Source organism: Microtus ochrogaster, chromosome 1, assembly GCF_000317375.1.
Source record: "Microtus ochrogaster isolate Prairie Vole_2 chromosome 1, MicOch1.0, whole genome shotgun sequence".
NCBI classification, from domain to species: Eukaryota; Metazoa; Chordata; class Mammalia; order Rodentia; family Cricetidae; genus Microtus; species Microtus ochrogaster.
Window position 1 is genome coordinate 48,588,232 of NC_022009.1, and position 12,955 is coordinate 48,601,186.

The 12,955-nt window shown below is 58.0% G+C and overlaps 1 protein-coding gene across 2 annotated transcripts in view; it reads right to left on the reverse strand.

The window, feature by feature from the left end:
- Positions 1–12,955, reverse strand: part of Jag2 (jagged 2) — a 22,065-nt gene that overhangs the window by 6,386 nt on the left and 2,724 nt on the right. Inside the window, exons 2-15 of one of the 2 annotated variants that reach the window (XM_013346616.2) lie at positions 8,409–8,466; positions 6,682–6,933; positions 6,528–6,588; positions 3,248–3,378; positions 3,047–3,166; positions 2,815–2,928; positions 2,364–2,477; positions 2,100–2,213; positions 1,968–2,014; positions 1,680–1,853; positions 789–939; positions 560–712; positions 371–484; positions 44–157 (exon numbers count right to left, since the gene is read on the reverse strand). In XM_013346616.2, coding sequence (XP_013202070.1) covers positions 44–157; positions 371–484; positions 560–712; positions 789–939; positions 1,680–1,853; positions 1,968–2,014; positions 2,100–2,213; positions 2,364–2,477; positions 2,815–2,928; positions 3,047–3,166; positions 3,248–3,378; positions 6,528–6,588; positions 6,682–6,933; positions 8,409–8,466 — 1,717 coding nt within the window. The remainder of the gene's footprint in view (positions 1–43; positions 158–370; positions 485–559; positions 713–788; positions 940–1,679; positions 1,854–1,967; positions 2,015–2,099; positions 2,214–2,363; positions 2,478–2,814; positions 2,929–3,046; positions 3,167–3,247; positions 3,379–6,527; positions 6,589–6,681; positions 6,934–8,408; positions 8,467–12,955) is intronic. The other variant, XM_013346618.2, reaches the window with a different exon arrangement.

A 12,955-nucleotide genomic window follows, 5' to 3' on the forward strand; every position in this document is an offset into this window, starting at 1 on the left:
CGGGCAGCCCCCTCCACTCATCTGCAGGGACCCAGGCACTCACGGGAGTGGCAGGTCTTGCCCTTCCAGCCATCGTCGCAGGCACAGTAGAAGTCATTGACCAGGTCATAGCAGCGGCCGCGGCTGTGGCAGGGGTCGGGAAGGCAGTCGTTGGGATCTGGGGGGAGGACGCCGGTCAGCAGGGGTCACCGGCGCTGGGGAGGGCTTCACGGAGAAGAGCAAGAGCTGGGCCCAAGCACGTGGGAGCCTGGGATTCCACCCCATGACTTCAGGCCCATGCATATAATGCTGAGTAGGTCATAGGGGTGGAGCCAGGCCTTAGCCAGTGGGGCAGTCCGGGGAAGGCAGGCGCGCAGGAGTGCACACTCACTGATGTCACAGAGTTCGCCTTCCCAGCCACTGGGGCAGAAGCAGCGGAAGGAGTCCACTTCATCAATGCACGTGCCCCCATTGCGGCAGGGCTGGCCCATGCAGTCATCAATGTCTGTGGGAGAGGATGGTGAGCTGTCCCTGTGGCTGGCCAGCTTGCCCCACCCCACCGACTCTGCATACCACTCACTCTCATGGCAGTAGGTGCCTGTGAAGCCGCTGTCACAGATGCAGGAGAAGTTTCCCCCGGGCAGGCTGACACAGTGCCCGTGAGGGCCACAGATGCCAGATGGCGCCACACCATGCACCCTGGACCCTACCTCGAACCCGCAGCCATCAATCACTGTGGGAAGGAGATGGGCAGGGATCAGATCCAGCTCTGTCTGGGTTCCCACCCCGCCTGGGGCTGCATCCCACACCTCTGCATGCCCCGCCAGGGCATGTCTCCCTGGGCACCGAGCAGTTCTTTCCACCAAAGTCTTCTGGGCAGGCACAGTAGTAGTCACCCTCGAGGTTGTAGCAGCGAGCACCATTGAGGCAGGGGCTTGGCTCGCAGAGATCCACATCCGCCTAGAGGTGAAGGAGAGTGTCCAACTGTCAGAGTCCAGCTCTAGACGGAAGCACTTTTCAGTGTGGACAACCAGGCCTCAGCCTCACACCAGACAGTGCCAGGCCGAGCTTGAAGTTCCCGCCCACCCGAGAACGGTCAAGCACCATCAGCTGGACGGAAACACCTGTGGGCCTCCAACCCCCTCCTGCCGCCCTCGCCTCCACAGCAGCCAAGCTTCCTCTGCCTCCCACAGGCAGCATCCGGCCTTGGCTCCTCCTGCTGGCAGGAAGACCAGCTTCTGACCCCCATGTTGCCAGGCTGCCCTCAGAGCCAAGAGAAGTCCTTCCCACAGCCGGCACCACCACGCTCCCTGGACCTGAAGCCAGGCCACTGCCACGGCCCCCTAAGAAGTCCACTGAGAAGGACTTCTTTTCACAAAGGTCAGAGCAAAACCATGTATAGCTCAGGACGAGAAAGATCACCCAATAGGAGAAAGGCACCCAGTCCTTCCTAGGCCCACCCTTGACCATGATGACTCCACATAATCAAATCCTTGATTCTACCTTTAGGGACCTTCTTTCAGGCCGCTTCCTTGTGTGGTCCCATTAGTGAGAGCAGAGCACACGAGACCGCGACAAAGGACGAGTCTGACTTTGGTGATGCTGTGAGCCCCCTCCCAGCCTGGCTTCTGAGGACAGCGTGGGCGACACTCCCTGCACACCATGAGGTAGCTCCCACCGAAGCCCCTCCAGGTCACTACCTCACAGAACGGCCCAGAGAGGCCCCGTGGGCAGTGACAGCGGAAGCCATCCACCAGGTCCTCGCAGATGCCACCCCGGCGGCAGGGGCTGCTGGCACACGTGTCGTACTCTAGTTCGCAGTGCCGGCCTCCGAAGCCCCGTGGGCATACACACTGGTACCCATTCACCAGGTCCTAGGTGCGTGGACAGAACAGTGGGCAGCTGAGCTTCATGCGTCCCCACCCCGTTCTTCCCCAGCCACATTCCGCCCTTCCCAGTCTCGGTGGGGCATACGGCAGCCTCCTTACCTTGCAGGTGCCACCATGCTGACACTGCCCATGACAATCGTTGATGTCTAGGGACAGAAAGGCACGTGGCAGGGTCAGAGGGGCCCTCTGTGCACCCCAGCCCCACCCACTGTGCCACCCACCCATACTGACTGATGTGGCAGTTGATGCCCTTCCAGCCCGGGAGGCAATCACAGTAATAGCCGCCAATCAGGTTTTTGCAAGAAAAAGCATTAAGGCACGGCTTCCCTTCACACTCATTGGCGTCTGTGAATGAGACAAGGGGAGCTGTGGGGCTCAGGCCCCACTTACCCACTGTGCCCTGCACCTGGCACCCGCAGCCCTAGCAGTACCAGCAGCAGCCGCTGCATGCACAGCACACAGTTCATGCATAGACGGCCCCCAGGGAGCCCTTACCCAGTTGGCAAGTAGCCCCCACCCACTGCTCTGGGCAGATGCACTCAAAGCCGTCCACCTGATCCACACAGGTGCCGCCTGCTGCACATGGATTAGAGGCACACTCATCAATGTCTGTAGGGGTAAAGACAGGGAGAGAGAGAGAGAGATGTAGGGGTGTGGCCACCAAGTGGGAGGGCACAGTGAATGGGCATAGAATGGGCAGTGAATGTGGGATCATGTGCAGTTAGTATAGATGCTGGACTGTGGGTATGGGGTGTGGTGGCATGGCCAATGAGTAGGAACATAGCCTGTGGGGGCTCAGCCAGCAGTAGGGAAGCTTGGTCCCACGTAAAAGAGCAGGAACCTGTTGTCGTTTGGCCAGTGTCCACAGTACAGTGGATTCAACCACTCCATCCCAACCCCTTGGGGGCTGCCGCCCACTTTCTAAGTGGAGTCCCCAGACACTCACCAAGTGCACAGGTGGGTCCACTCCAGCCTGACGGACAGTGACATTCAAAGCCAGACGGCACTTCATGGCAAGAGCCCCCGTTGGCACACGGGTTGGAGGCACAGGCATGCTCAGCTGCAGAGTCAGAGTGTAAGTAGCGTGGTACCCACCACACCCAAGCCCACAAGACCCAGAGTTCACGAGGGCACAGTTCGCTCAGCTAGGCTCCCTGAGGAGCAGCATTCCAACGTACCCCGCTCGCAGTTCTTGCCCAAGTAGCCGTCTGGGCAGGCGCAGAGGTATTGGTCAGGCTCAGCGTTGATACAGGTACCCCCATTGACACAGGGGTGGTGGCTGCCACAGTAGTTCAGGTCTGGGCACAAGGGTAGGGCTCTCAGGAATGGGCCCAGCTTCAGAGCTTAAGGCCTGGCCCTGCCCACTGCCCACCATCTACCTTTGTCACAGAGCAGGCCACCCCAGTTGGTCTCACAGTCACAGTGCCAGGGCTCCACACAGCTGCCATGCACGCAGCCAGGGTAGGGGACACACTCGTCACAGAACTTGCCCTGCCAGCCATAGCTGCACCTGGAGGACCGAGCAGTGAAGCTATCAGCTAGGCAGATGAGTACGCGGTTTGGGAGGCAAGCACAGAAGTGCCGGCCACCCCCGCTGGGCCTCGGCCTTACAGAACAGTCCTGAGCCAAGCAGGAGTTACGGCCCGCCGGCCAGCCTCACCATCACGGGCATTCCCGGCCACTGGCCGAGAAGGTCAGCCCAGCTGTCCCGTCATTCCTCCCTGAGCTATTCTAGGACTCAACCCTGGGCCAGGCCCCACAAGCAGGCGCCGGGAAGGAAGGCCCAGCCGGGGGAGGCCCAGGGATATAGTGCCAGGTCCTGCTCACTAGGTGCTGCTGGGGCCACAGAAGCAACCAGGGTCTGAGAAGGATGAGGTGACATCAGGAGAGGTTGTGGCCACCTGGTCCAAGGGCTGTGTGATCTTAGTGATGCCCATATCTTCACTGGTACTCAAAGGCACAGGTTTCTCTTATTCCCAGGAAAGTTCAACCCATGGGTTGCCTAGCCAGCCCTATGGCAGGGCCACACTGAGCAGGGTAGAGTCCCAAGTGTGGAGCTGAAGATGTCAGATGAGGCCAGAATCTTAAGATCTGACTCTGCCCATACTGTGGTTAGGTTCCCTCTAGGGCACGCCCTCAGGATGTAAGTAGGTGGCCAGCAGGTGAGAGGACAGGGCTCCAGTAGGCTTGCCCCTGGGCAAGACTCTGGGGGCTCCTTCCTTGAAGGCTAAGGTCCTGTGGGGCAGGAATGACGTGGAGGCCACGTCACTTCCACGCTGACACCCGCCACAGGAGCTATTTTTATAGAAGGAAAAACCACAGCCCTTCCTGAGCTGCCCTGGAGCCACGCACACAAGCAGTTATCAGCTCAGCTCACCCAGGCTCACATAGGGAAACTGAGGCTGGCTCCCGGACCCAGCCCAGAATGTCCAAGGCAGGTCCACTGTAGGCCACCCATCTCTACTTGGAATCCTCTCTCCAGGTGATATGGGGAGTTGGAGGGCAGGGTGGGGCTGACCAGCCTTGGGTCATCCACCAGGGAGCATCACAGCTAGTTCAGAGCCCAGACCCTGTGGAGTCCCAAGGGCAAGTTCTCCACCCTGGGCGGGCCATCCCACACCAGACCCCACCTTGTGGCTTTCCTGCCAGCAGTTCCAGGGCCTGGGGAGGGTGGCAGGAAAGCGCAGCCATCTCCGCAGTAGCATCCGGTTGGGGAGGGGTGTCCTCTGCTGAAACCTGAGCCCTAGACAGCAGGAGGCCATTTGGCCTCACCCTCTGGCCCAGGGAGAGGCGGGTGGCACTCACCTACTGCCCCCTACCCTGGCTTTCTATCCCAGTGTGTCTGTCTGTGTGCTACCCACAGCCTTTCTGCATTGTAGGGAAACTGGCTTATCTTTCATGTCCTCCCACCCAGCACTGACCACATAAGGATGCTGGGTACAGCCATTGAGGTAATATAATTCACCTTGGGCCAAGGAGTGGGTGTGGGGTTGAGGGCAGGCTCCTATGTCTACCACCAGCAGGCCACATCTGCCTAGAACTCATGCCCAACTCCAGCACACTGCTCAGAGACAGGCTGGAAAAGACTACACCAGGACAATTTCTGCCGCCCATCCCACCCTACCTCCCTCCTAGGATGAAGTTCCTAGAGAGAGGTACCGGCCCATCCTGGGCCAGGTGCTCTGCACACTGCTTCAAATCTTGCTAACACTGAAAGCACAGCGCGCACAAGTGACGCTGGGGGACACTCCACTGCACATCCATCTTTTTGTCCTGGGACCAGCCTGGCTGCTGCTATTCACATCACCAGCCAAGCCAACACCACCAGGCCCCTCCCCAGTCCATCTCGACTCCCCACCCCCTGGCCATCTTGTCCAGGCTGGACAGCATAGGCCTGCATAAGTCCCTTAACTCCACGCGCTTCACTGCCCTCATCTGAATGGCACATGATGAATACCCATCCCTCAGAGGTAGCCAGGGATGAGACCAGGACAGCAGGAGGGCCCGGGCAGGCCTACTACCTTGGCTCCACCAGTCTGAAAGCTCCTCATCGCCCCCTTTTCCTACATCCTCCAACACCCTGGGCCACCTCCCCAACTCAACACCTGAGAATGCCAACTTTTGCTCTACTCTCTGCCCTCTAATTTGACCTCCTTACCCCCACACTGCTTCACAAGCCTCAGAGGGTTTCTACTGTCGAAGCTGCAGGACCCCCTTATGGCCTCCCTTTGTCTCTAAGTCCCTTGTCAGACCCCTTGCCAGTGCCTGTCTACATTCCAGCCTCTCCCCTCCACCTGACCACTGGGCTGTAAGTATAACCTGGAATCCACACACTCTACTGCCTTAAGGCCAGGCCTATGCAGAACCCACCCCCCACCCCCGTCTTTTTTTTTTTTTGATTGGCATCTCTGGCTGTCCTGGAACTTACTCTGTAGACCAGGCTGACCTCGAACTCACAGAGATCTACCTGTCTCTGACTCCTGAGAGCTGGGAATAAAGGGCCACCCTGCCCTGTCCAAAACACCCTTTTTTACACACACTGGCCTACCTCCCCCGCAGCCATCCCTACCTCAGCCACCACAGCTGCACTGTTCAGTGTCTCAACCTAGCAGGTTTGCAGGTCCTTCTCCACCCCAGTTGTCCTCTGACCCTTCCACCAAATCCCAGCCCCTGAGCATGTCCACCCCGCTTTCCCAGCACTCTCCCGTTGTGGCCTCCCGTGCATCTTCTTCCTCACTGGCACCTATGAGGTTCTTCCCACACGGTGGCTGAGTGGTCTCCTCCTAAGCTTGCAGCCCTCCCTCTGCAGCGCTGTGTCAGTCTCTTTCACTGGCATGCCACTGTGACTCCTCATGCTTACGCCACATCCATCCACACATACACCTTTGCCGTCTGGTGGTGGGACCACCTGACCATCCTCTGTTGTTCCCTTCTAGCTGCCCTATGGAGAAAATGTCACTCTACATACCACATGCTCAGGACAACACTGCCCCCTTCATGGCTACAAGCTCCATAAGGGCAGGGTTCTAGTTCCGCTCCATAGTATCTGACTTCCTACACAAAGCACCATACTCCATGGCCCGCTAATGCCTGTAGGGTGCCCCAGCTGCTGCAGGCTCAACAGCAGCTCGGGTAAAGAAGGGCAGGCGTGATGCTCACCTGCACTCCCCAGGCACGGTGCATCCCCCGTGGAGCAAATTACACCCTTGTTTACACACGGCTGGAAGAGAGGGGCAGAGAGAGAGGCACAGCTGCAGCCAGTCATGCTGGCCCTGTGCATGCCCACTTCCGCCCCACAAGGGGCGACCCTCACCTTCTTTGCACTCCTTGCCCATCCAGCCATCCATGCAGGCCTTGTTTCCATACTGGTCGCAGGTGTAGTGGCCAAAGAAGTCGTTGCGGGGCCGGCAGAACTTGTTGCAGGTGGCGCTGTAGTAGTTTTCATCACAGCGTACTCGGATCTGCAGCTCCAGATGGGCCACGTGGCCGCTGAAGTGCAGGCTCTTCCAGCGGTCCTCAGGGTTGATCATGCCGGCGTGGGACACCCGCTCAATCAGCAGCTCCTCTTTGGGAGCAGCAGAGTCAGCCAGCAGCACTGGCTACCCATTAGTCCCCAGGAACACAGCATAGGCCTACCAGGCAGCTTTAGGGGCAATGGGGCAGCCAAGCAGAGGAAGGCTGCCACCCCTGCAGGAGCCAGGAACAGAGGGCAGTGGAGACACTGTCCAGGCCCCATGAGAAGGCTGGGCCAGAAGCTCTAACCAAGGGCTCAGGAAGCTAGCACTCCTGTTCTACCATCACAAAGATAGGGTCAGAAGGGCTGCAAACCCTAAGCTTCTCAAACCCACTGAGCACCACACCAGTCATGGGTTACCATTCTCTCTTCCTTCCTGTACTGCATCCAGCTTCCAGAAACACCCTAGTGATCCATCTTAAACAGGATTCTGGGACCCATTCACAGGTCCTGACCTGCCTCACAGTTGGACCTCCCTGTGCACGGAAGCACTCCCTGAGCAAGCTAGACAGCACCTTCACTGTTGCCTGGGATTTCTATGGCAGCGGCTCACACAGCGCTCCTGTTCCACTTTTCCCCGTTTCATTAGTACAGGTCCAGCTGGGTACTCAGTGCCCTAAACTATAGCTCTCCTAGTGGGCCCACTGCTTTATGCTTGTCATGGCCCCTGGTTGCCTTCCTTGGGCCTTGGCTGACCCCGAGCTCCTGATCTCCCTGTTCACATAGCCTTGGCAACATCCCTGGTGGGCCTGGGTTTCATCCAGATCATCATGCATTGCTGTGGACGGTCTCAAGGGGTACATTTGACCATAACCGCAGGTCCAAGCCATCAGTCACCCTGTGCCTCCACATTCGAGAACAGCCAGAGTCCCTTAGCCCCTCAAGATGCCTGTTTCAGCCTCCTTGTCTTGATACACACAGCATCCTCTTTGTTGGCCTCAACTTCGGCCTTGCAGACTCTGTCCACATTGCAGCCTGAACAATCCATCCCCAGCAAGAGGACAGCATCCTCACTGGCCCCGAAGTCTGCTTGATCTGATCCCCTCGTCCCCCCAACCGCAGGAACTCCACCCAAACCTTCAGATTCTGCCTCTGGGCCTTTGCAGTCTGTTTACTCTCAGCCTGAGATGCTTCCCTATCTGTCCATAGACAATCTCTACCTCATCACTAAAGGTCTGAGATGACCCCCACCACACACACACACACACCGCCACAGGACAGTCGCCACAAAGGCAGAGAAGCATTTGAGGCTATCCCATTCCACTGTATCTACCAACATGGGCACCAAGAGTACACTGAAGATACCGGGAATAAAGGGACAGTACACACAGCTCTGCAAAGCCACAAATACAAAGAGCTCCTTACACCAAAACCATTGTATGAGCCATTGCCTCCAACAGACAGAGAAGCACAGGCCTGGCCACAGGCACTCTGGACCAGCGGACCAGTTTCCCAGCATCTTGGGGAAAGTCTTGCTGACAGCTTCCTTCCACCTACCCACTCCCCCCAGTACAGGGCACACTCACCATCTGGAGTGGTGTCATTGTCCCAGTCCCAGGCCTCCACGATGAGGGTGAAAGAACGCTGCAGACATAAGGGTAACTGGTCAGGTGCCTGAGGCTCCTTCCCACCTGCTGCAGTTCTGGGGGCAGGGTGCACACCCCAGACCCATGAGGCTCTGGGCTGCTCAGGCGTAGCCGAGGACCTTGTCCCATGGCTCTGTGGTTCCCTTCCATCCCTATCCCCACCCACCAATGCTAGCTCATCTCCCCTACAGATCCCAGATATCCCAGCTGAAAGGCAGAAGAGTCTTCCTTGCTGCACCTCTCAGGAACCTTTGGCTCCTTGATCTTGGGCCCCCACAGCCCAGCTCAGCCCCACCTGTGCAAGCTCCTGAAGTCAGCAAAGCGTGAAAGGAGGGGTTCAAGCACCTGTGGCGTGAGCACTCCCATTGAGAATGCATCACTGAGGTCTGCCCTGAGGTTGGAAATACGTGGTCCTGTGTATTACAAGCCCATTTGAGAGACAGTACGTAACAGTCCTCTCACCAGGCACATGGAAGTGCTTACCCAAAGGCCCAGCAACAAAATCGGTGGAGTGCATTCAGTGAGACCCATAACTATCACCCCAGGACAGAGATGGGGGGATACTGAGGCTCAAGAGATGCTGTGCTGGGTTCAGCCTCAGCCCCATAATCCTGGGCAGCCCCACAATCTGTCCCTCCTGCCCCAGGCCACGATGATGACTACTGCTGTTAGCTGTCACCTTGGCAACAGAAGACCTGCCCCTGTGAGAGAGTGGCCTGAGCCCACCATGCCTTGTCCCTCAGGCAACCCTTCCTCTGCAGCTAGGCTACGCTGAGGAAATTCATGTTTTTCTGGATGGCCGAAAATCCCACTGGTCATTCCTTGGCTCCCAGACCCTCCCCTCAGACCCACTGGAGCCCCCCCACCTAACCTGGTCTAGGCCCTGGGCTTTCTAGAACTCCCCATTCAGCCTGCCAGACCCAGCCTACTGGACAGACAGGAGAACCTGTCCTGTTCCCTGTCTGCTGGCACCTCAGCATGGGCACTTTCCCTTCCTACTCTGACACCTCCTCTGAGCACCTGTCCGTAGACATAGGGCCCATGCCACTGTGAGCAAGGCCAAAATCAGAGTGCCACTGGTTCCCCCCAGAAATCTCCTTGGTTCCGCGAAGCCACTACCAGTTTTTCAATGTTATCCCTTAAGTTCCTGTTAAACTCCCTTCCCCATTCCCACTGTGACTCCCATCCTAACTGCTCTTTCCACTGGTCTCTCGGCAACCACAGGGCCTCCCAGTCCTATCCACAGAAGCCTAAGAACCCCCCAAGCGCTATTCTCCTCCGCCAGGAAGCAGAACCTTCTCCCTTCACTCCAGCACACAACCCTAGCTGCCTGGAAAGCCATCCTCAGGGCCGCCATTTATCCACGTCTAGTTCCCTGGTGCCAAGCTGGGCTCCCAGCCCCTTCCCAGGCCTTCCCTACCCCATTCCTTCAGTTTCCTTTACCCACCTACTCATTCGAGTGCAGAGCACAGTGCAGACATTGCCTACAGACGGAGCCAGAGAAAGTAAGCGGCAGGGCAGGTCATACAGCCCCGAGAGAAATACAACCCAAGGGAGGAAGCACGGCAAGGAAGAAGAATGAGGGCCAGGAAGGGGACTAAAAGGAGGGGAGGCAAGGCAGCGAGGAATATGGAACAGGCAGGGCCATAGCACAGGGCACCACAGACCCCACTGCGGAATTGTCACTGATTCCCTCAAAACAGGCAGCCAGTGAGATCGGAGGCTAACAGGTTTATTCTGCTCCTAGGTAGGAGGGAGGAGCTGATGGGCTGAGAGAGGGTGAGACCAGGCTGGGCCTGAGATCACTGTCATCACTGCTACAGGTCAGGCCCACCAACTAGAGGCTCTAGCCACAAGGCGGGCAGAAAAGCCTGGGTCTGGATTCCCTGCACACACCTGGGTTTCAGATGCACCAGGAGCACTCCCAGGAAACCCACGCCAGCCACACAGGTAGGGTTACCACCACCTCAGCCTGAGCCCAGGGCTCCAGTTACCTACTCCCGCAGGGACACAGCCAGCCCGCCACCCAAGAGGGCCCATCGCCCGCCAGCTGGGCTCCCTACACCTGCATGGCAGGAAGTCATCCAGGGAGAACCTGAGCCAGCAGGCAGGCGGCACCTTTGGCTTCTCCCCACCTGCCACAGTGGCCCCCCCCAGTTCTTCCCTTCCCCCAGCCTGTATCACCACATCCCTCACTACAAATGGCAGTGTGCATCCCTGCCTGGGAAGTCAAACCCTGCGGTTGACAGAGGAACAACGGCGCCTCGGCTGGAAGCCTGTGGGAGCTCGGGGCCTCGGAATGAGTGGGGGCTGGGAAGGCTGGGGGGCTATGGGAAAGACAGAGAGCTACCACCTGCCCAGGTTCTCTAGAAGCAGAGAGAAAATCCAGACCCCTCCTTCTAGGCCGTTCCTCCTGGGCCACCTGCCATGTCCACGGTCGCAGTCCATCACCGTCTGGTCAAGCTCCAAGCCTGACTGCAAGCCCCTCACCTAGCCCTCAGACAGAGCTAAGAGGTCAGCAGAGAAACACAGGAAAGGTAGGCCTGAGACCAGCTGTGCCGTACCCCATAGCAAGGTACAAGGCTTGTTCTACCCGGCATCCAAATTGGGCCCCTGACAGAGCACTTGCCGGCAGTGACAGAGGCCCAAAGCACAGCCACATTTCCTAAAATCAGAGCTTTTTTGGAGAAGCCTAAGCCTCTGTCACCATTGTCACCCAAGGAGTTGCGGGGCAACCTCTTCCAGGTCTCAGGATCACAGGAAGAGACAGTAGGCCACCTCATGCCAGAGCTTCAACACCATCAGACTGCAGCCAAGGCCTTCCCACCGGTGCCCACCCGCCCATTGCTGGAGGCCCCAGGCTCCACTGTGAAGAGGGAAAAGTCAGTGAGTCCAATCACTCCTCATAGTCATCTGGGATGGCAGCTAGAGCAGGGGCAGGAAGGGGCGTGTGAACAGGGGCCAGGTCAAGCCTTCTTTCTGGGTGTTGGAACTAAAGTCCCTCATCTCCTCATACCCAACTACCTCCAGCTCAAGCCCTTGCTGGGCTCCCCCAGGACCTCTCTCTGGCCCAGCCTACTTCCCATTCCATCCAGATAGCACAAGGACTCCTGAAAACCACAGTGCCTTTCCTGCCAACCCAGATGCACAGTATCCATCCTCCTCCATCCATCACACTAAAGGCCTGTTTTCCAACCACTCCTGTGGGCCCAGGGCCAAAGGCCCCATCCACTTCCACGTCTAAATCCTCCACTGGCCAAGTTAGCTCTTTTCTCCTCCTGGCCCCCACGTTGCTGGCTGAGAGCCCTACACTTCAGGGTGTACTATGCAGCCTTGAACAAGACCCCCCAACCCACAAGGGGCAAGGTCGGGTATAGAACAAAGAACCACCTGCTCTTAGCTCCACTCAAGGAGGATTCTGGGTCTCACGGGGATGATATGGGAGGCGATGGGACTTAGAATGGGTATAGTGAGAGGCCAGCGTCCATCCCAGCTCCAGAAGACAAGGAGGGCAGCATGGACCAAGACACAGATTCGAGAACAGCCCACCTGCCAGGCCGTGTCCACACCACCGGATCTGCTCCAGTACCCTCGGTTCTGACTAGTCCCAACAACCTCCACGCCTCCATCCTAGCGTGGCAGACTTCATCTGATCACCTTGTCTCACCACCCTCAAGTACACCATGGCCCTCACACATCTAGGACACATTTGGCCGTGTGCTGGGCAGCCAGTAGGGGGAGAGGAAGGACTTGGGCAGGACGAAGCCACACTGGAAACTTCAGAAGAAAGCAGGCTGGGCATCCTACAGCCTCGTCTAGCTTCAGGAGTCCCAGTCAAAAAGGCATCCCATCCATCTCAAGGGAGGGGGAGCCAGGTTATAGAACTACTACCATCTCAGCACTCCTGAGCCACAGACCCCACCTCACGTTCACGCATGACCCCAGATGGGCCATGGAGCCCACACTCTCCCATGCTGCCAGTCTTCCAGCTGGTAGATGTGACAGTGCATACATCACTGGTCTGCTACCAAGGAAGCAGACTGGAACAGGTCACACCCCTGGGCTCAAAAGGCAAGGTGGTCAGGCAAAAGGCCGGCAGCCTTCACGAGCAGAGCCCCACCATCCAGGCCAGCAACCACCTTGCTCCTCATCAGTCTTCCTGGAAGGGCCATCCACCAGACCCCCAAGGAAAGCTCACCATCCTCTCAGAACCTTCTACTGCCACCTGCTCAACCCACAGAGCTCAAGCATATGTGGTGAACACGGCCTCCCCGCTGCTAGGTATAGGCAGGCACCAGAGCCACTCCAGGAAAAATACATCTCCCGGGGCCATCTACAACACGCACAACCTGATGGGGGTTGCCGCACCTCTCCACATCTAAGAATCCACTCAAAGAGGCGCCACCGCAGGTACACGCTGCAGGTACACCCAGGAAAGAGGCGCCACCGCAGGTACACTCTGCAGGTACACCCAGGAAAGAGGCGCC